This window comes from Argentina anserina, chromosome 3, assembly GCF_933775445.1.
Source record: "Argentina anserina chromosome 3, drPotAnse1.1, whole genome shotgun sequence".
NCBI classification, from domain to species: domain Eukaryota; kingdom Viridiplantae; phylum Streptophyta; class Magnoliopsida; order Rosales; family Rosaceae; genus Argentina; species Argentina anserina.
The window spans coordinates 8,226,421-8,248,582 of record NC_065874.1 but is presented as its reverse complement, the minus strand read 5'-3'; the positions used below and the strand labels follow the sequence as shown (position 1 = coordinate 8,248,582).

The 22,162-nt window shown below is 37.2% G+C and overlaps 3 protein-coding genes across 4 annotated transcripts; 1 reads left to right on the top strand and 2 right to left on the bottom strand.

Annotated features, from left to right (window-relative positions):
• Positions 1–132: 132 nt before the first annotated feature.
• LOC126786308 (uncharacterized) lies at positions 133–7,488 on the bottom strand. Its single transcript, XM_050512092.1, has 9 exons — positions 7,257–7,488; positions 3,217–6,032; positions 3,047–3,127; positions 2,298–2,450; positions 1,948–2,111; positions 1,573–1,720; positions 1,365–1,487; positions 707–794; positions 133–565 (listed from the first exon to the last, which is right to left on the bottom strand). Exons 2-9 carry the CDS (start codon positions 5,860–5,862, stop codon positions 372–374), a joined length of 3,597 nt encoding a protein of 1,198 aa, XP_050368049.1. The 5' UTR covers positions 5,863–6,032; positions 7,257–7,488; the 3' UTR covers positions 133–371.
• A 3,976-nt stretch (positions 7,489–11,464) lies between these two features.
• Positions 11,465–13,961, top strand: LOC126785876 (L-ascorbate oxidase-like). Its single transcript, XM_050511539.1, has 5 exons — positions 11,465–11,759; positions 12,083–12,175; positions 12,350–12,562; positions 12,666–12,848; positions 12,973–13,961. Exons 1-5 carry the CDS (start codon positions 11,481–11,483, stop codon positions 13,933–13,935), a joined length of 1,731 nt encoding a protein of 576 aa, XP_050367496.1. The 5' UTR covers positions 11,465–11,480; the 3' UTR covers positions 13,936–13,961.
• A 26-nt stretch (positions 13,962–13,987) lies between these two features.
• On the bottom strand, positions 13,988–20,414 carry LOC126785877 (uncharacterized). Of its 2 annotated transcripts, XM_050511540.1 has the most exons (13): positions 20,146–20,414; positions 19,119–19,329; positions 18,739–18,789; positions 18,340–18,470; positions 18,128–18,244; positions 17,826–17,945; positions 17,189–17,271; positions 16,112–16,281; positions 15,830–15,883; positions 15,080–15,193; positions 14,711–14,820; positions 14,479–14,613; positions 14,031–14,375 (listed from the first exon to the last, which is right to left on the bottom strand). In XM_050511540.1, the coding sequence occupies exons 2-13, from the start codon at positions 19,293–19,295 to the stop codon at positions 14,348–14,350; spliced, it is 1,290 nt and encodes a 429-aa protein (XP_050367497.1). In that variant the 5' UTR covers positions 19,296–19,329; positions 20,146–20,414; the 3' UTR covers positions 14,031–14,347. The 2 variants fall into 2 exon arrangements, with proteins under 2 accessions (XP_050367498.1, XP_050367497.1); XM_050511541.1 differs by lacking the exon at positions 20,146–20,414 and having other exon boundaries at positions 13,988–14,375; positions 19,108–19,177.
• Positions 20,415–22,162: the final 1,748 nt, after the last annotated feature.

Genomic DNA, 22,162 nt, shown 5'->3' with positions numbered 1-22,162 from the left:
AAACTCTATATATAGCCAACTTAGACTACCAATCAGATGAAGCAAAAATCTGAACAGTTGCACCCGATAGCAAATACATTGGTAGAAAGTGGGCACCAGGAAGTACAATAAAAAAAACTGTACACAATTAAAAACAGCGAGTATGCAATTTCTTTTGGTAGCCAAAAACATTCAGCAACAAATTGTAATTTCTGCAGAACGAAAAATGAATGAAAACAACAAAGGAGCCTCTTGCATTCCGTAAATAGTGGAAACCATGTACCTGTGCTCCAGATATGATGCAGTGCACACTACTATGAGTCAATAATTGAATGAATAAATGTACCAAATCAACAACTCATGCAAAAAGTGACGCAATCAACCGTCAATTATCATTTGGATGCCTTGTGACCCTGTGCTTTGGTTTGGCTAGCTGCTCTAGTCATAGCTCGTAAGCAACTAGCAATTTCTGTGAACGATGGCCTGGCAGCAGGATTAGGAGCCCAACACTGCTCCATAAGTGTTCTCCATTCTGGATCACAGTAACTTGGAATGGTGGGTCTCAATGTGTTGTTTACAATACCTCCTGCATGCATTGAAAACATTCAAGACAACTAAATGTGGAACAGCGGCTCAGGGATTATACGGTGTAACAGGTGTCACTAACAATAACAAATGGCACTATTGGCAGCAAGCCCAAGCTAAACCAATTATAGAGAGTAATTACCTATAATCGCTCCATAGTGCATGTTGGCATACGGCTCCTCCCCAGTAAGAATCTCCCATAGGACAATGCCAAAGGAGAAAATATCCACCTATACAACAAGGATCAAAAGTCAAGCAGGAAATGTATTGAAAGTCGCCAAATCTGCATGTGTAACCCTAATTTCTCATATCAACCAAAAAGCATGTTCCTAAACTTTACAATATGCCACAAGAACAGAACACGAGATCACAACTTGAAAAGATAGGGGATAAAGAAAAAATATACAATCATGACACAGGAGGTGTGGACTGCGGACAAAGAGTTCACAGCAAAATGCAACAAAGAGAAAATCAAGGTAGATGTACAACAGAAAAGTTGGCCTGAAAACATAATCAACCAGGCCAAAAGCAGAACCCTTCATTTTCCCTTTAATTTTTTTCATTTTATAAGATAAGAACTACAAACAATAGAGAATCCTCTAGGGCAATTTGGTGAATGGAGCCTCTACAGCTTACCAAGTAATGCAATACATATTCCAGTAACATGGACACTACATATCTAAAGTCATGTTATTTGCAGACTTCCTTCAACCTAAAAGGGATCAGTGCGTACAACCTCATTTTCTTATTGATAACAAATTTTGATTTGATTCTAATTAAAATTGTAATAGAAAACTTACTTTTTCAGAGACCTTACTGCTGCTTCCATTCAACAATTCTGGGGCCATCCATGGTAATGTTCCCCGTACACCACCAGAAACCAGTGTATTTCGCTTGATTTTTGAAAGGCCAAAGTCACCAACCTGGTAAGAAATACATATTATGGTAAATAACCACACATAATTAGAACATAATCATTTCTAAGAGCAGTGATTTTATGATGATCACCTTGCAAATTGGACGTTGAGGATCTTTTAAGTTCACAAGCAAGTTGTCACACTTCAGGTCAAAATGCACAATATTCTTTGAGTGCAAATATTCCATTCCAAATGCTGCATCCATGGCAATAATCAATCGCTTGCGACGATCAAGATATCTGCATAAGTTTTAAAAAGTGGCATAAATGACAGAAATAACTGCTTCCATTCAGAAACCCTGAACAGTTGGATAAAAATCAACTCCACAAGAAATTAGAAGATTGAAGGCTTTTTTGACGAGTATGATTTCAAGTACTTAGTAAACTTTCGGATTGTATAGTAAAGGAGATGATCTGAAGGTACGAATAAAGGTGAAGCGCAAGGAACAGTATCAACAAATTATTACCTATCTTTTCGAAGCAAGACATGCCTAAGAGAACCATCAACCATGTACTCAGTTACAGTAGCTAGTGTTCCCCCTGGCCCATCTTGCACTACACCATAAAATGCCACAACATTTGGATGGTGAAGCTTTGATAGAATGTCAGCTTCCCGCCAGAACTCTACAGACTGGCAATGGAAGAGAGATAAAAATCAGACTAACTAAAAGTAGAGGGCAATAGAAACCATTATGGCCTTGAAACTGAATATCACAACATGCCACAGAAGCCACATAACAGTGAGCCAATTTCCTTCAGTTGATTCAAACAAAAGTGAATATTTACACACAATTCAGAGAATGGAAGGAACGAGTACCAGTCTCTCTTGCTCTGAGGATCTCCCAGTGAAGCAGCTCTTATTTAGTCTTTTAATGGCAACATCACTCCCCCTCCATTTTCCATGATACACAGTCCCAAAGGTGCCAGAACCCAATTCCTTCATCTGTTCTAGATCTTCATTCTTTATCAACTATTACGTGAATGAAGAAAACAAAATTAATCAAACAGAATAACTTTTTTAGAAATCTATTATGTTCATAGAAGTAGATTAACCAATGGCAAAGTAGTACAAGCAACTAGCAAGTCTTTTTAGATAATAAAAAGAGAATGAATGACCAAGTAGCTGGATAAGTGGATAACCAATGCTTTAACAACAAAAGCCAGCTCCATAAAAAGTTTATTTTCCACCATAGGGATGAACCACATGTGCATGCAACCATGTGTACACGGACCTACACAATTTGGTGGGTTCCTTTCCTTTTGGGATGAGGACGGAATTAAATGTAAGTTTTCTTTTTCCCCAACATAGTCCATCTTTTTGTACTTAGCTAGAAATTTTGCTTTCCTCTATGGGTTTCAACATATATGTGTGAAATATTCCAAATTCCACTGATGAGATATACCAACACAAATGAGCCACCACACACAGATATAACTACTGAAACAGATATATTATTTAGAATTTAATAAAAGGTAATATCGGAATCTTTTATCATTTTTCTATAAATCAGTCATAGGTTTAATTTAACCAAGTCATATCAAGTTATTTAAATGGAAGCATCCTACCTGCAAAGTACTGATATCGAAATCTCCCAATGGAGGATTTAACGGAGGTAAACCAGCAGTTCTACTTGCAAACTTTCCTTCCTACATTAAAGTAATTGGAACAACTGTTAGCATAAAAGCAGTTTGCTTTAAAAAATAATAATAAACAAAAGAGCTGATCAAATTATTACCTCATAATCAGACTCTGGCACCCTTAGGTTTTCCATCATGGCCTCAAACTTCATACTTTCAGTTTCCTTCAGTTGTGGATGATCATAATTAGCTTCAGCCAATCCAGTTTGTCTGCTAATATCTTCTGCAAAATTAGGCTGAGAATTCATATGGGCCACTGGAACTCCATCTGTGGGTAAAGGTGTACGATGATAAGACTTATTATCTTCTTCTTCAACATTTCTAATTGCAGAAGGAAAATCAAGATCCTGGTCCATAAGAGAAACATCACGTTGATCTTGAGCTAGCTTTTGGAAATATGACCAGTGCTTAGGATCATGATTTTCCATGTTTAAGCTCAAACCAGCTCCATCCGTCTGCAGTAAACCAACATCAGGGATGCCTTCAGAAAGTATTGCCTTGGAAAATATATCAGAAAGGAAATCACGAGGAAATCGTTCTTCGATGTCGATAATTATGTCTCCCTGCACCGGAGTTGATATACCAACTTGTGCATGACCCCTATTGTCAGCAGTATTTGGATCCTTGCCGGTAGACTCATCATTAGATGCAGAAACCTCATGGTGCTTCATAGAAGGTATCTGACTTACAGGTGGACACTCTGATACAGCTTCTGCAATGTCATCAACCACAAGTTTCTTGTCCCTGTTTGCAGTCTCTTTAGTATTAACAGGGTTTGACAATGCTGGCTTTAATTCCCCGTCTGCATCTTGCAAAAGCTTAGCATTCATCTCACAAATTGAATCAGCATACTCTTTGTACTTCTGAAGTTGGGCAAGTCCATCATCAACCGATTGAGCATCCACAAATGCAGTTGAGGAGGATTGTTGTTCAGTCCGGGGAGGAAGGTTTGCATGATCATGCAACTTTTTAACTGCTGCAATTGAATCCTGGTGAGTGACATCAGAGCGTGAATGAGATATGAGAAACGGAGGACCATGTGAATCATCAGATTTTGATGATCTATTCAGCAACTCTGCCTGCTCCCTTGGAATTCTTTCTGAGTAGTAGATTCTCTGAGGCTGCACAGGCGGCTCAAGGTACCCCAAATCCATTCCATTGGACATTGGGTCAGCATAGGTAGGTGCAAATGCATTGTTAGATGTGGACTGATGATCAATTTCACAAGGATTGTTAACCAGCATCCCGGAATCGATTGATGAAGCAACATTTTCAGGATCTTGGTACTTCCTTTCATCTTTTGATGCTTCTTCAACAGGAGAATAGTTCATCAGATTACCATCATACAGCGGTTTGGGGGCAGATTGCTCTTTTCTTGAGGGGCGAAGTTTTTCAGGGTCACTTTCTTGCTGTACAGAACTTTCACGTAATGGTTGTACCTCCTTCACTGGCATCTCGAAACTACGCTCTCTCAAACCACAGGACTGCTCTTCATTTGAACCTCCTCCTTGATTCATAATGCCATGAATCCCATGATGAGCCGCTGAAGTAGGAAGATCTCCATAATGGGATTGACTTGAAAAGGCATGGCCATTCTGCAATGGGTACTGCACATTTTGTCCATAATGCATAACCTGTCCATGCTGAAAATGAGGATAAGCTTCAAAGGCATGTACAGAGTTCTGCAGCATAGGTTCAGATGGTTGAGCAATTGTTGCTGAAATGATTTTTCCAGTCAAAACTGGAGCACCTACGCCTGCTGAATCTTTCCCGACATTACTTGTTCCTTTCTGAATATTGTGTCTGTTTGTCTCATCCAATTGATTAGCTAATGTGCTTGTCAAACCATGTAGGGTGGAGTTTTTTCTTGATCCAAGGTCCATGCCATTGACAGCAACAACATATTGAACCTCAGAGTCACCATCCACAGTGTGCAGACCAAACTGATCCTCCAAATCACTGATGGAGAAAAAGAACATCCTAAGCTTGTGTGGCCCCTCTTTATCTTCTAGTTCACACCATTCCTCCATCATGTTCTGCAGATCCTCATCACAAGATACAGAAACCAAGGCATCAAGCTCCTCTCCTGGAAGCTGATATTTAATAACATGCAATTGGTTATAAATTGACAAGGCTTTATGTATAAGCTCCTGCCAGGTAATGTCCTTTCTAATACGGATGATGCGTGTATCACCTCCCACATATCTGAGCTTCCCATCACTTGGTCGGGGTAAAATTTTACCACCAAAGCTACAAAGAACCTTCATTCTCATTGATGAGCTATCAGAGGCTCCAGATAAGGCATATCCAAGAACACGACTACTTCCAAAGCCAGGTGCAGCTCGCTGTACTGATTGAATTGAAGCATAGTTATTTCTGTCATCATGTAAAGATGAGCTGTTTCTATCAAACTGGCTTGGACCTCTTTCAGATATAGCAACCATTGACGCATCTGAACCACTTTCAAAACCTCTGTGACTGATTGGTAACATGCCCTTTAGTTCAACATAGTCAGTAACACAACTTGGGTCACCCACAGCATTTGGGTGCAAAGGCTTCCTGGGGTTCACTCGATCAAGCATAAATTCAAGAGAAAACTCCTCACCAGTTATGGAATAATTATGTACCGGTTTTATTTCTGACGTATTAAGATTCTGAGACCTCATATCAGAATGCATGCTGCTCAGAGAGTTCGGCAGATATTGCAGGGATGAAGGATGAAGTTCTTCCCGTCCAGGTTCCATGGTTTGTATTGGACCTGTCTATGAGTCCTTAATATCAGTCATAAGATTGCTTGAATTTGTCTCTCAGCTTGATCGTGCGAACCCAACGCTACTCATGAAAACGATTTAAAATACCGAGGCCCTGCAAACTCCTATGAGATGCTGAAACACTGGTTTCTTGAAAAGAGAAACTGAAGCAGAAAACAAGCTTCAATTAGGTTCCAGTCATTAGTTCAGAAAAGAATGAGAATATGAGAAGCTGTGATATTGTCTGCATATTAACTTATGAAGGAAGTAAAAAAGTACAGACACATACACACATCTTTTCTAATGTGCTACCACGTGATTTGGAATATAGTCATTGTCATACAATGTTATACATATTTCATTGCTAAATGCTCAGAGTTCCAGCAGGTGTTAGGCTTGCATCCAATCATCTTAAATTAACAATGTTGCACTCCACTGTTACCATATTTTCCAGGATGCTCATGATTCTTTTCAGTTTGTGCCTCACAGACATACTTTCTTGAACATCAATAAAGAACATAGAAATGTTTTCAAGATAATTATAAATTTATACTCTATAAATTTTCTATATCCCTTAAAACTCATATATATCAAATTTATACTCCCACTAAACCGTACCTGATCTTCTACTTCTATGTTTCACAACAAGTGTTAAGGGATCCAACCAAAAAAGTGCTTAAACACTTTTTAACATAATCACTCCTTACATTAAGCTTGTTCCTCAGCCTCCCTTAAAATCCACAAGATTTTACAAGCTTCTCATATGACGAGCTTTCACACATGTTCGAGTAAATAAATAACTACACGGTCAGAAGTCCTTATGTTACTCACCGCTCACTAATCAATCAAAAAGATTATCTCTTGAACTGTGCAGCATCAACACAATCAGACCAGAATGCCAATCAGTTTAGGAACAGGTTCAACCAATCCTAACCAATTGTATCTTAATGTCTCTGTTCTATAATTTGATTAATCTCCTATCCCAAATGTGATCCCAATGCTAAAGAACTACTATTGCAGAGCAATATCCTACTAAAAAGAGAGAATATTCCATCTCATACAAGTATATTAACAGAACCACTACACAGTACACACCAATACATATAACTTCCATTAAAAATTAATTAATTTACTATTATTTCTTCTCACTTGTATTGGCAAAAAAATTCTTGACCAAATAATAGTCATAAACCAGTTGAATCTTCAACTGAATAACTGACCTTCAACTTTATATTCAGGCAACTCAAACACAATGCACAAACACAAAGACATACAGTTAAACCCTAATCTGACACAATCGGCACTAATCCAAAAAAATCGAAATCAGAGAAACCCAGAACCAATTGCAGCAGATCAAACCCAATCGCAAGAAATTGAAACCCATGTACCTGATTGATTCAAAGACCAAATCTTTCCCTGCTGAAAAGCTCTCCCAATACGTTCTCTGCTTCAACAAGGGTTGAGTGAATTAACCACCATCAATTTATTGAATGAAGAAAAAGGAGGAGCCTTTGCTCAATACCCACTCAAAGACAAAACTGCCTCACTTTGTTGTGCTCTTTCAGTTTGTAAAGTCTGAATTTTTGGGTTGTCTTCGAAGACAATGAACTAAACGAAGTGACTGCTCTTTTCTCTTTCTTTCCTTTTCTTGGTTTTTTATTTTCTGGAAAATGCCAAGTCAAGTGAGAGAGACAGATTTGCTACTCCCACATTACCCCTGTTGGGTTTTTGATTTTACCAGGTTACCATGGTTGACTAGTTCTAGCCTTCTAGGTGGAGATTTGATCATGATAGAGTGGAGGGCCTATGGGATTCCACACATCTCTTGTTGTGAACTCTCATGATATGTGTACAAGATTTAGCCATATTGCATTGTATCAACTTTTTTTTTCTAAGATATGTTCATTTACTTTGTGGGAATAAACCTTATCATCTGAGAGCATTTCCATTTTCATTATCTTCAAATGCTAATAATGCATTTATTGAGTTTAGAGTAAAAGACTTAGATTTTAACTTCTTTGTGTTCTTATATCATGTAATTCTAACTTAGGTTATATAGACGGATTATGAAATTATTGATAAAGTATTAGATCGAATGCAATTGCAACAAAGTATATTTTAACCCTTGTGATTTGTGAATGTAAATTGTTTGAGTAGTAAAAGTTTAGTATCACTAACGTTTATCACCTCTTGAAAAGTCCTTTTATTTATTGGTGAAAGCAATGAAATGCACAATCACACACAATTAACATAACAAAGAAAAACCATAACGGATGATCAAAGCCTCGAGCTCAAGTAGGCATGAGCACACCATATTCCTCACCTCCCATTCACATCTCCTGAACTGCAAATCACATGACCCCGCACGTGACATTGAATTTTGTTAGACTACACACCCTCTAGTCCTCTACCTAATTTATAAAGAGAAAACTTGCGTACAAACTAGTATGTACGCGTACGTCTAAATTCTTATTTATTTGCACACTTTGGGAATATAAATACATGATTTTAACCGTTCAAAAGTTTAATTTATTACTAAAGATCATTTTTGTAAAAGATCAACATAAACAAAAATCGTCTTCATAGTCGATTGCATCAAACAAATTGACGGTTGATCATGAGACTACTAACTTTCACCATAACCGTTCATTTGTTTGATGCAATCGACAAAGCAAACGATTTTTGTTTATGTTGATCTTTTACAGAAATAATCTTTAGTAATAAACTAAACTTTTGAACGGTTAAAGTCATGTATTTATATTTCCAAAATGTGTAAATAAATTAGAGTTTTGACGCACGCGTACATACTAGTTTATACGCAAGTTTTTCCCAATTTATAATAAGCAAGGCTTCATGGAATTCCATTGAATAATTTGATTCAATCTTCAAAACTAAGTAATGAAATAGATCCATGAATTATGTGTTCAATAAGTGTCTGACTTTAAACTTGATGTTTTTATAAACTGTGGTCGGTCTTGGTATAATTCTATGTGGAACAATGATGATCAAGGAACTTAGAAGTTGGAATTGGCCTTGGACGGTCTAAAGAAATTGGTCGGTCCAAGTCTCTTTCTTACTTTGTTTTTTTTCATATGGTTTGTTTCTTTATGCTTGGAGCGTTGTGCTGCTCCCTTTGAAATCGTATCCGAGTATTCAAAATTTGTGAAAATCTTGGAAAGTTTGAACTTTGAACGATCATCTATCTATTCCTTTTGTGAATAATGTTGACGTTATCTACCAGCAACCTAGGCCTCCAGAGGTGATTCATGAAATGGGGCTTAATATTTGGATAGAATGGCATTGTCAATGTACAGGCATTATAGATCGAGTCTGAAGTTGTTTTAGTGTGACACCAATGGACCATATATATGCAGCTTATAATTGTGATGTTTGTGTATCTCATAATATATCATGTTGGGGGGTTCATTGGTGGCAGCTAAGGGAGAGAGGTTGCATTGCAGCTTAGTCCTTTTTGTAGCATAACTGTTGGCTATATTAATTGAAGGACTGGAATGAAGTCTGTCTCAAAATTTGAGGCATTTGATTGCTGAAACTGGTTGCCTACAGACCATGCAATTGATTTATGGAATGAAGGAATGTGTGGGGAGGGATTGATGGAAGATAGAACCAGATTCCGCATTGAATCTTTGAGAGTACAAGGTATTAGTTTTGTTCATAGGAGGCATAATGGTGCGGCTCATGTACGTAGTCCTGATATGAGGCAACATACTGTAATAAAATCCTAACTATATCCCCCTTGGCCTCATGGATGTCATCACTGGTGACACACTTATTACGCAGACACATATCTAAGGGGAATTAGCATCCACAACTAGTCATTCTCGTTTTTTGTTATTTGATTGTGTCAGCATTAAAAAGTGTAGCTACATTTTAGGAAGACAATACACCAAAACCACTTCTTGTAAAGTCCTGATTCGTGGTAGAGATGCCCTACGATACGAACGATTATCTCTTAATTGTAAGTAATTTTATTTTTTTATTCCTTATGATCGGTAAACAGCTCACTAAAATTAAAAGATTCCCGCACCGGTTATTTTCAGTCTCTGGTTCTAACTCTTTGATTCATGACATTTTGCATTCCGAGTATATAAATGTGTCAATAGTATACCATTTTTGTTGGGAATAGATGTCATCTATTTTTTGAAAAATTGGATATGTACCGAAGATATCTTCCAAATTTGGGCTGTGTACTTTGTTTGGGCCTTCTGTAACTTTGTTTCTAGGCTGCTCACCTTCTGCCCAAAATCAAGTTCAATATGCCACCTCTTTGGCAGACTCCTTTGTTTCCGAAAGGACCTACACTTGCTTAATCTAATATTCCAGTTGAGCAGATACGACTTTCAGGGAAAACACCATGTGCATGACATGTTCCCATGTAACTCCAAATCCCATATCTGAATCAATGACATGATCATTTCCAACTGCAAGCCATTGATAATCTCAACATGCAGTTTGAATGATGTCGTATTTGTATAGATTAAGGGAACAAACAAAGTATTAGAAGCCATACAATGAGTGCAAATGTGCAGTGCGAGTATCTTATCATTAACACATTGACTCGAGTACTTAACCTTTGTGCTTATAATTAGCAAATATTCTTCTCTACCTAAATTGAGATGAATAAGTAATTGCCTAATTGAAATCCAGTCTATGATCAATCAGCTAAGTTTCTGTTCATACTCTGGGAATTTCAAATGAATTATGCTTTCTCTTGCCCTTTATTCTTGGTTGAGTTCACACTTCTAGCTTTGATCTCTGGACAGGTCCTTCACTAATGACACGGCTAAAACCTCTTAATGCTTAGTTACTATATTTGAACTGTTGTTATAGACCAATTATTGAATTAAGTTTGCAAATTCAAGGCCATCTCTACGTAAGTAGTACCAATAACATTTGTGGTAGTGATCATGAAGGAATCTTCTCTTGGCTCTTCTCCATCTCATTTATAAAAGATGGACAGGCAGATCTGGATCTGTGACAGAAACCCTTCAGTAGGTGATGTGTTTACAAAAAAGAAAAAAAAATTGAAGTGGTTTATATATGTACCATCTTTATATTCTTATATTGGTACTAAAGAAAGATATCAGTATCCAAGTGATTAATTTTAATATTCTTAATTGACCATAGGAAGATCTCAGTCTGCATCTAAAATGAGAAGAAATTATCTGTGAACTTTGTGGTATAGCACACAGATTACATACTTACTTTGTATACATTCCCAAATCCCAAATACTTACATTGTCAAGAACTTAGATTTGTGGCATGGCATAGCTTTTACTGACTCCTTAGTCTCTCCTCAGTTTTCAGAAGATCAAACTCACGTAGTTGAGGAGAAAAACAATATATTCTTATTGGGAAAGTACTTTTAGAGATTACATTGTCTTCAGTCTTTACTATAAAAGAAAGCGTGTGTTCAACATTCCTTGACATATGGCGCTGGAAACTGAGTGGAAAGCAGTTCACATATGCATTTAAAATGGTACAATTAGCTGTTCACATTGACTAAGCCCTCAACCTCATATATGTGTGCTACTGCAGGGTAGTTCTTCATTGTATGAAGTGAACCTTCTGAAATTTTGGAAACCAGAAACATGGTTAAGATTTTCGAATCACACATGAAGCTGTTGGTTTTGTGGAGTTTAATCTGTTTGGTCACTTTTTCGAGAGTTGAAGCTAGAGTTCGGCATTACAGATGGGATGTGAAGTATGAGTACAAATCACCAGATTGCTTAAAGAAGCTGGTTATGACCATCAATGGAGGAACCCCGGGACCAACAATATTGGCACAGCAGGGTGATACAATTGTTGTTGAGCTCAGGAATAGCTTGTTAACCGAGAATATAGCTATCCACTGGCATGGAATTCGACAGGTACATAGTCGATCATCTTTTACCTCTAACTAAGACGTACTACAGTTTGTTTCTGTTGGCATTATTTCACATTTCATTACATGTAAACTTTAGGGTCATTCGTTTCCTAACATGTCATTGGAGACTTTGTTCTAGGAGGTCTCGGATTTGAACTTACCTACCATTTACATTTCTCACCTCTTTGATTCCTTGCTGTTGTTTTTAAACTGCTCATATACTTTTCTGCATCAGTTGTCTAATGGTTCTCCTTGTTGAGGGTGCTTAAGCTTTTCGAGTCTAGGAGTTGTCTACTGATCACAAACTTTACTGTATATCACTTGCAGATAGGAACACCTTGGAGCGATGGAACAGAAGGTGTGACTCAGTGTCCTATTTTGCCAGGAGATACCTTCAAATACAAGTTTGTTGTGGATAGGGTAAGTTTCAAGGAACTTCACAATTAATGAGGCCAATCTTCTATATTATCTCCTCAGGTGCATCAGCATAATCTATCACAGCCTGATTGTATTGTATATTTTCCTGAATAGAAACATTAATTAGTTTATAGTTCATCCATAAGTAACGTTAAGTTTTGATTGCCTAAACTGTAGGCTGGGACATATATGTACCATGGACATTATGGAATGCAAAGAGAAGCTGGGTTATATGGATCCCTTATTGTATCACTTCCCAGTGGAGCTTCTGAGCCCTTTGCTTATGATTATGACAGAAGCATTATCCTAAATGACTGGTTCCACAAAAGCACTTATGAGGAAGCTACTGGCTTGTCCTCCATTCCCTTTGTTTGGGTAGGGGAGCCTCAGGTAACTAAATCACTACATCAACATTGCCTGAAGTTACTTTAGGAACCTTTATGAGGTATATAGGAGATCATATATATTCATCAGGTACTTGTCTACTTCACAGTCACTTCTGATAAATGGAAGAGGGAGGTACAACTGCTCTCTACTAGCAAATCCAAGCCTGGGAGGCTGTAATGTCACAAATCCAGAGTGTTCTCCCCATGTAGTGACAGCAATTCCAGGCAAAACATACCGGTTAAGGATCGGTAGCTTGACTGCTCTATCAGCTCTCAGTTTTCAGATTGAGGTAACTTCCACCAAACTAACACCAACAATTTTCGATGTGTGCTTTCTGATTTTCATTTTGGGGTCATTTCACCATATTCAGAGATCATCTGTAATTGTCTAGTGACAAAAAAAATTCTATGCAGGGTCACAACTTCACTGTTGTTGAAGCTGATGGGCACTACGTAGAGCCATTTGTGACCAAGAACCTATTTCTTTACTCTGGTGAGACATACTCTATCCTAGTTAAAGCAAACCAAGACCCATCAAGAAACTACTGGATGACTACAAATGTAGTTGGTAGAGAACCTAAAACCCCAACTGGCTTAGCAATCTTCAACTACTATCCTACCCATTTCAGGAAATCCCCAACAACAGTTCCAACCACAGGCCCTCTATGGAATGACACAGCACCAAGACTAGCACAGAGTCTTGCTATCCAATCCCTCCAAAGTTCTATTCACACCCCTCCTCCCATTTCAGACAGAACCATTGTGCTTCTCAACACCCAAAACAAGATCGACGGGTACCTCCGATGGTCCTTGAACAATGTGTCTTTCTCTGTTCCCCACACACCTTATTTGATAGCTTTGAAGGAGAAGTTGAATATAAGCCATGTATTTGATCAAACACCACCTCCAGAAAACTATGACTTCAAGAACTATGATATATACAGTGTTGCCAAGAATGTGAATGCTACTTCAAGCAATGGCTTATTCAGGTTGAAGTTCAACAGCACAGTAGACGTTGTGCTGCAAAACGCCAACACTATGACTGCAAACAACAGTGAGACACATCCATGGCATCTCCATGGTCATGACTTTTGGGTGTTGGGATATGGAACAGGAAAGTTTGATGTTACAAAAGATTTGGCAAAATACAATCTAGTCAATCCGATTATGAAGAACACAGTGCCAGTACACCCTTATGGTTGGACTGCTTTGAGATTTCGAGCAGATAATCCGGGTGTTTGGGCATTTCATTGCCATATAGAGTCACATTTCTACATGGGAATGGGAGTGGTTTTTGAATCTGGGGTGGAGAAGGTGGCAAAGCTGCCATCTTCTATCATGGGTTGTGGGGAAACTAAAGGCTATCATAGGCCATAGTATATATTTATTTTTTTCATTGAAATTTTCACAAACAGTTCAGTGATTACTGAAAGGGGTTTTGCATCTGCATTCATGAGTTCCTAAGATAACAATCAAATTACAACACCTTATTTCAGTGTACCCCTAATTATCTTTGAGATCAGGGTGTTGTCTTTGACTGCCATTTAAAGCAATTGTGACTCAACCTATGTCAAATGCTGTAGAACTATATGCTTTAAGAAAACAGACATCGACTACCAGCATCCCCATATCTCGCCTTAAAAAGAAGAAGAATGATCACAAAATTTAATCTATAACACGATTCACTGGCAGCTTTCAGTCGATTCATTTCACTTCTTAAGAATAATTTCACTTGATATGGTTCAGTGCAATGAATTGAGAATCAAAGTAGGCAGGGTGGCTTGTCAGGTTACATCACAGTGCAGCTCCCTTGATCCCTAAAAATGTAGGAGTAATCCATTAATTCTTTAACAGAACTACATGCAGAAGGTTCTAGTTGCTTATAATATAAGGGACCTGCTACTGGGACCTGCTACTTACCTAGGATTCCGCTTTGTATCTTCATAGTAGCTAATGGCTTCCTCAAACTTGAGATACTCAGGACCTGTATCCTGAAGATTCACATTCTTTGGCCCATAGATATAAGCTTTAATAACATACTGTGGAGGTTGTAACCTGTTTAGATCATCAAATTAGAAATAACCTGATCGGGTATGTCAAATTTAGGGAAGGTATTAATATCTTAAATAATTACTGGATTGAACAGACTCACCTTCCTTCACATTCCACTAACCATACTAAATAGGCTGCACCAAAGTACATTGACAAAAATGGCTTGGAAAGATCATCAGCAGAATTGATTCTATATGCCCTAAAGCCCATCTCCCTACATTCGAGCACACATATTATATAAAACGGGTGAGAGAGTAATAAATTCATTTGTGAAAGAAGTCATGTTACCAGTGTATCAAATGATTTAACCATTTTAAGTAATATTTTTATGTAACATGAATCCAGTGGAACCAAAAATATAAACAGAAACGACCATGACGAGTGAAGATAATAGTCTTTGACATTAAATGTTATATACAAAGATCAATAAACTCTTCTCTACATGTTCGATTCTGAGTATGGGTTTGACATGCCTGTAAAGCCATACAGCTGTAGAATAGTCGATTCCCATTATACCAGGACGTGGTCCGACACCACTAAGGAATCGCATGCTTATTATCTCTGCTAGACCACAAAGAACTGACTGTGCAAACATACCAACCAGGAAATTAGATTAACAAAAAAGAAAATGCTCGGCCGTAAGAGAAAAAATTCAAATAACTGCAGTTATCAATAAATTCCAAGGAAATGAAGGAAACTGAAAAAAGACATCAGTATGGAAATGCTGATCTCAGGTGATAAGTAAAGATCAGAGCAAGTAATGTAGCTAAGTTAAACCTTAAAAAGATTGGTATTCCTATTGGTTATCTCTTATTACAGATAATACAATGAATGTGATTAATATAATGTCCTTAAGGGACAAAGTTCAATCAGATTGCTATTCCTATTGTCATATACACTATTCCTATTGGCTCCGATCCATATTAAAAAGCATTGCTGAAATTAGTTTGAAAGGCATATCAAGATGCAGCAGCGTAATTGATGTGAACCTTGCATCTAGCATAAGCTTTCCAGACTTGCAAATCACTCTTCTTTCTCTATTCTGGGACTAATGAGCGTTTATTTTTCGAAGACATGGGTTCTAAAAGAGTGTATACTAGCCATACAGCAACGCCCCATTTACAAAAGCCTATATGGAAATCCACTGAACTAAAATCGTTGTGCTATATACAGTCAATATGGTACCAAGGGTATATCACAACTTGACGGGTAGACTTACAACTTTAAGTGGCTTTGTGCTGAAGTGCTTGATGCATATGATTTCTGCCACAGCCTGCAATGAGTAGGGATTATATAGGAGTGAGAATTTTAGATAGTTGCCACTATCTCAGGGCTCATTTTGTAACCAAGTTCAGATAGTTGTACTATTATCTTCTTCTTTTTGTGTATTATATTTAAGGTACACAATAATTAATGGAGGCTAATAACTGTACAAGCACTAAAATCTATAACCTATTGATTGCTAATAAATGCTACAAGATTTTACTCTAAAACTCCATACCTTCAGTTCCATCCGAGAAAGATAAGGTCTGTTTTTATCATCTTGGGAGAAGCGCACATTGCCCTGTTTCTCTCCAGTTAGAGTCCACTCTTTAGAGACTACCGGATGATTCCACATGTCCGCCATGTCTTCTGGAGAAGCTACGGAGTCCCAATATGTGTATGTACCACCTGAAAGCTTTCTTGGCTTAGGAGTTAGTATTACCAATATAACATAAGAAATGAAACAGTATTCATTTTTCAGTAGAGAACCGGCAATCTCAGGATTTAAAAGTATAATGGATGAAGGAACACAAACATAAAACCTTAGATCACACTTATCTAAACGAAAAGGGTATGAATGTAGGATTAGCCGTCCATGCCAACTGTATTGGCCACCAACTCCACAGATGTCTCTTTGAATGTATATAACCGTAATTGTAGATCAGGAAGATACTCTTATTTAAATCTGATCTTTCTAAATGATCTATACTCATAGAATATAACTTTCACAGAATGAGTGCATTTGAGAAGCGGCTTCATCCACTTGTTCACATCACTAGGGCTCAAAGAGAGAGGGGAAAACAGAGACTAAATAAATTCAAAGTTTGTAAGGTGGATAGACAACTAGCAAACTTATCTTGGGAAGCTTCTCAATTTAAGGTGCAGATGAATATATCCACACTCAAAAACAAACAGGAAGAGAAAAGAATGGAGAGGGCCTCTAAGAAGATGCAAAAGATTTTATCTATAAAGTATGAAAAATAAAAAAGATAATACAGAAATTCAAAATGAGGTAGTGCCCAAAGCGGCTCAGAATCTAAAATGAACTATACTATACATGTATTATAACGATCAGGATCCATGCTTCAGATATTATTAGTACAAAGTACTCAAATAAATTGTAAAACTGTAATTTTGAGTGGCCACGAATACCCACTAAATGAATAAAATATATTCTCTCTGAAACAGATATTTCAGTCAGAGTTTGAGGGATTACAAAAATTCCTATCATGAAGTTATTTTGATCTGGAGCATAAATACCCAACATGAGTAACAGGCTCCTTCTGTAACTAGATAAAGAAGCAAGTTATGCAACCTGAGTTTTGCGATGAACCAGCCTTAGCAAGGGCAAGCGAAGCAGAAACCTCTTCCACAGATCGACGACCTTCAAGACTTTTTCTGCACAAAATTGATACACCATAATCATCCCTAGAATATATCTGCTATAGTTTAAAAAGTGACCTTCTACTTCTCAAAACCTTGGGACACTTGTCTAAATTATTCAGAGAATAAACAGCATACTCCATACTTCCGTCTAGTATACTTTCAATGGCTCATGACAGTGAAAAGCTGGTATTTCAATTTAAAAAGTGGGGAACGATGGCTATAAATATATTTACTGTAATTTACAGAACAATAATAAACACAGATATGTTTTGTCCAGACGACCTGGATAAGAGATTATCAAGGAAGGGGATCTAAAAGGTATATCAGTATGCAACTATGCATAGATATTAGAATTATAATATCTAGACCTTAGTTTAAAACTCAGAACCTGATGCATTTCTGCTAGCTATCTCAATCTCATCAAAAGCAATATCCCACTAGTTTATTGTGGCTCAGTATTTTCCCCCTTAAATTAACCTGAACTATATAAAAGAAGTACTTCTAGTAATTCTCTACGTAAAATGCTCAAATGTTTCAGATTGTACTGATGGAGAAGAGATAACAACCTGGATGGAAGAGATTCTTTGACAGAAAGATACCGTTGCCAATACTTCAAAGTTGATTTGTGAGTTGCCTTTTTGGTACCTCCTTTATATGCCCTAACTACAAATTCTTCACTTCTTTCTCTGTAAACAAAGCCTAGAGCATAAATATCGTATCATGACCAATGATGGTAACCCTTTTAGTTACCAACAATATCCAAAGACATGTGGGAAACCACCAAAAGATGGGTATCACCAGTCTTCATTCAGCACACAAAACAACCAGACAAAAAATGGTCATGCCAGCTTTATAATTAGTAACTTACTTCTGTTCAAAGCTTGATAACCAAATTAGATAAGCAGCACCAAAATATATATTTTCGAAAGGCCTGAACAGGAGAAGTTCATTCCCGTTCAATTGATATGCCCCGTGACCCTTCTCACTGCAAACAACTTATAATTTCAGTCCAGCTATAACAAAAAAGTCGGTAAACAAGAGCTATGCCCTCAAATATAAATAAGTGCATATGATGGATACCTAGCTAGCCAATCAGCAGTTTTTGGTAAAATTTGCATGATCCCTAGGTGAGTGGCCTTGGATTTTTTGTCATACCGCCGAGCAAGGGGCTGTCTATCACTTTCAAGTTCAGCAATAGCACAAAGCATATCCTGCAACAGAATAAGATTCAAACTTTGCATCGGAAGTTCAATTTAAATACAGGCATCAGGTACAACCACAGCAACTAGCAAACTTAAAATATAAAAATTCCTCCAGGTATGGAAAATGGCTCATCATAAATGTTAAATTGGGGGGAAACGGGGTGTAAAGGAAAGATGCATTCTCCAGAAATATACATATATGATAGACCATTCTTTTTAGTTATGGCATTCTAACTTGTAATAAAGGAAGCAGGGAAATGTACTTATGAAAACATACAGGGTCTATCTTTCCAGCAAAATGCCTGCGAACGATCATCTCAGCCACAGCCTGAAAAGCAACCATATGATGCAACTAAAGTTAACAAAATAATTAGAATGAAATGTGTTCAGAAAATTAGCACGTCAAACCCACAATATATATCTCTGTAGATAATTTTCAGTCTCTAGAAGCTCATTGTAATCCTGGAAAATGAATAGCAGGCATAATGACGATGCTACTTGATCTACTAAGTTGATTTGTGGAACCTATAACCAGCTAAGGTAAAACATTCTTAGCTAAGCAGTCAGTTGAAAGATGACCAGTGAGTAAAACTTTTTCTAAGAAAGGTTGAACTTTAGTAACTATGATTTCATTCGATGGAATTACATCTCCTTCACCTTCATCTCAGTCTGTGTCAAAAAAACCTGTCCATCAGGATCACGTGAGAGGTGAACTTTCTGCCCTCTGGTCTCACCTGCATCTTCCCATTCAGCACTCACATTAGGAAGATTCCATAGTGCTTCCATGTCCAACGGGTCAATGCATTCATTCCAATATTTATAGCTGACAGCCATCCTAGCAGCTTCTTGTGATACTTTATCTTAACATCTGATAAACAACAAGAACATTAATTTGTCTATGCACTGTTGTACCAAATAGATGAATATTTCAGAGGAAATTATAAGCAAAAGTAAAATTATACAGAATGCTGTACTTTCTTTATCGTCCACCTCTTAGGGGTAGTAGTTTCTGAACTGAAATTTTAAATTGAGTGGATAGCTTTGACAAGCAGCAACAAGCATAGTCCATAAAGTTCAATATTTACTAGCTTCATCTCGATTGATATGCAAAACCATTATTAAACAGGGATAACATGAAAATCATCAGATCGAGAATATCTGCACTCCAGAATGTATCTACGTTCGTGATAGGCAACAAATCTTGAAGGCCATGAACAAATGGTCCATTCCATTTGATTCCTAATACTGGCAGTTGAAACACCCCCCTTATCAAAAAGTTCCAATTTTGAGCTTAATAACCTTCCAAATTCCAAAACAAATGAACCCATCTCATTTAAAAGCTGCAAAGTTTCACCATTGCATGATATAAAAAATCAAAATGTACATCTGTTATTTCAACAAAGGCTTAATGCCATTAACAAATGTTCATCAGTCCGATCATCCATTCCATCCCTAATAACCAAATCCAAAAAGCCTCCAACTTTCCACCCTAACAACCCTCCCAGAGGCCCAAAACAAACAAACCATTAACAAAGCTACCAATCAAACTTAAGCATTGCTCAAATCAAAACAATCACACAAACCCAAATGAGGGTACAAAAAACACAATGACATCTAATATAAACAATGATTCTGATTCACAATCATGGTAACAACTAAAAAGATATGATTTTGGGATGATTACCAGCCAGAGGGGTGGTGCAATGAGGAAGAAGAAACAAGCGCTGCTTCCACTTCCTCCTTTGGCTGATGGTAAGAGAGAAAGAGGGGGAACCCACCAGAGCTTCAATGAGGAGGAGGAAGAAGCGGTTGCATCTATCAACCTCCTCCTTTGGTCTGTTTGGCAAGAGAGAGAGAATGGAAATGGGAACGTATATATGATGGAAATTGGAGGACCATTGTTGCCGGCTACTTCTGTGGCAATGCATGCCACCATTGAATGACACTTGGCCTGCCTCGCCTATCTCTACCTCTGAGCCGATGCTGAATTTTTTTTTTTCTGTTTATCGTAAATTCGACACAGTTGTAAGCAACCTTCAAAATATCGGTATCGTGTAATATATCGTTTTTTTTTTAAATGGAGATATCAGATATATCAGAGATATTGAAAAAACAATATCGTTCCTCTCTCGAAATTATTTATTATTGAATTACATACAAATAAATATAATTATTAATTTTATCTAGTACCAAATACAATTATTTATTATTGAAAAGATGCACGTTGGTCAACAAAACTATAATACTTTGCCCAAGACATACGAGCCATAAAGTACGAATTGTAATGGTTAACATGATAGTCATATATCTATTTTGAACTACTAACGGTTTCTCCGAGAATGGGATAGTAAGGATGAACCGAACTCGATAATTGATCATAAACGTCTCCAAACTGACCATAATTGTAAATAGGATGACCAGATTGATAGTTGACTTCATGTTATTCGTTTGACATCCCACTGTGCTATGTGCCTAAACTGATATAATCAAAACTTAAGGCAACTGAACTAACATCAGATGAAATATTTTGATTATCAATGGCTCCTCTTGTCCTCCTCCTGTACCTAGATCCATGATTCTGATCTTGGGTAGCATGATCAAAATTACTTTCACAAGTAAACTGTTCAAATTCTCCACATACATAAAATTGTCAATATTCAAACCTTGTATCTCTACCACCTTGTCGACTTCCACCACTACCATCACCATTACCACCACCACCATTATCATCACTATCTGGAGTTGCTACACCGCCCCACACACTAGCATTATCAAAATCATCTCCCGGGTCTCCAACTTCATCAGATAATACCTTGTTTACATCAATTCTAAAATTAGTTGCCTTTTTTACGACGTGCAAGAGGGTTGTCATTTTCATCATCGAGGTGTGCATGCATAATCCAATCATGACGAGGATCAATGTCATTCTGAAGTGGTTCACTAGCAACATGAAGAGGAATTAGTTTGTGCTAAAATACGCATAGCAAATTTCAGTATTATCATCATTCCATGATAGGTTCACGGGTTGCTAGCAATCTATGAAGGTATGAGAGAACTCATGTTTTCTTACTTTCCCTAATAGTGCTCGAGGAGAACACTCCTTATCTAGATATCTTTTGAGATGACGTCAAGGAGATAAAGATTACTACTCTTTCTATATTCCTTGAGGTGAACACTTGTTACTAAAATTCTGGATATTCTCTTATGACCTTCATGAGAGTGTGAGACTACGTTGTGACCCTTTATTTTGGATTCCCTCAAGATTAAGGAGAGCATTGGTCACTGATATAGCTTGACTTTTAAGGGTTAAGACTTGAACTTTCACTTCTCATCTTGATATCTTTTACGAAAAATTAAAAATTAGTCGATTGAATGACTACTCTTCTAGTTTTATTTTTTATATCCCTCGAGGCTCGAGGTGGTTAATTAATCAAAAAGTCTAGGTCAAGGAGAGTCCGAAACATCCTCAAATTGAGTTAAATTTTTTAAGTGAAGATTTTTAAATATTTTTCTAAAATATCAAAGATATATCAGATATATCGTAAATATCGGAGAAATATCGGAGAAATATCGGAGATATTTTATGTTATCGGAGAAATATCGGAGATATTTTATGTTATCGGAGAAATATCGCAGATACGGGAAAAAATAAAATATTTACCCTTAAGATATATCGTTTTATTTCATTTTAAAAAAGAAGA

Coding starts and splice junctions, on each gene's coding strand:
- LOC126786308 (XM_050512092.1), bottom strand. CDS start 5,862: ATGGAACCTGGACGGGAAGAACTTCATCCTTCATCCCTGCAATATCTG. Junction 1,488..1,572: donor CTCAACGTCCAATTTGCAAG/GTGATCATCATA, acceptor ATTTCTTACCAG/GTTGGTGACTTTGGCCTTTC. Junction 566..706: donor GCACTATGGAGCGATTATAG/GTAATTACTCTC, acceptor CAATGCATGCAG/GAGGTATTGTAAACAACACA.
- LOC126785876 (XM_050511539.1), top strand. CDS start 11,481: ATGGTTAAGATTTTCGAATCACACATGAAGCTGTTGGTTTTGTGGAGT. Junction 11,760..12,082: donor ACTGGCATGGAATTCGACAG/GTACATAGTCGA, acceptor TATCACTTGCAG/ATAGGAACACCTTGGAGCGA. Junction 12,849..12,972: donor CTCTCAGTTTTCAGATTGAG/GTAACTTCCACC, acceptor AATTCTATGCAG/GGTCACAACTTCACTGTTGT.
- LOC126785877 (XM_050511540.1), bottom strand. CDS start 19,295: ATGGCTGTCAGCTATAAATATTGGAATGAATGCATTGACCCGTTGGAC. Junction 15,884..16,111: donor TTTCTCGGATGGAACTGAAG/GTATGGAGTTTT, acceptor TACTCATTGCAG/GCTGTGGCAGAAATCATATG. Junction 14,821..15,079: donor CTGTATGGCTTTACAGGCAT/GTCAAACCCATA, acceptor GAATGTAGGGAG/ATGGGCTTTAGGGCATATAG.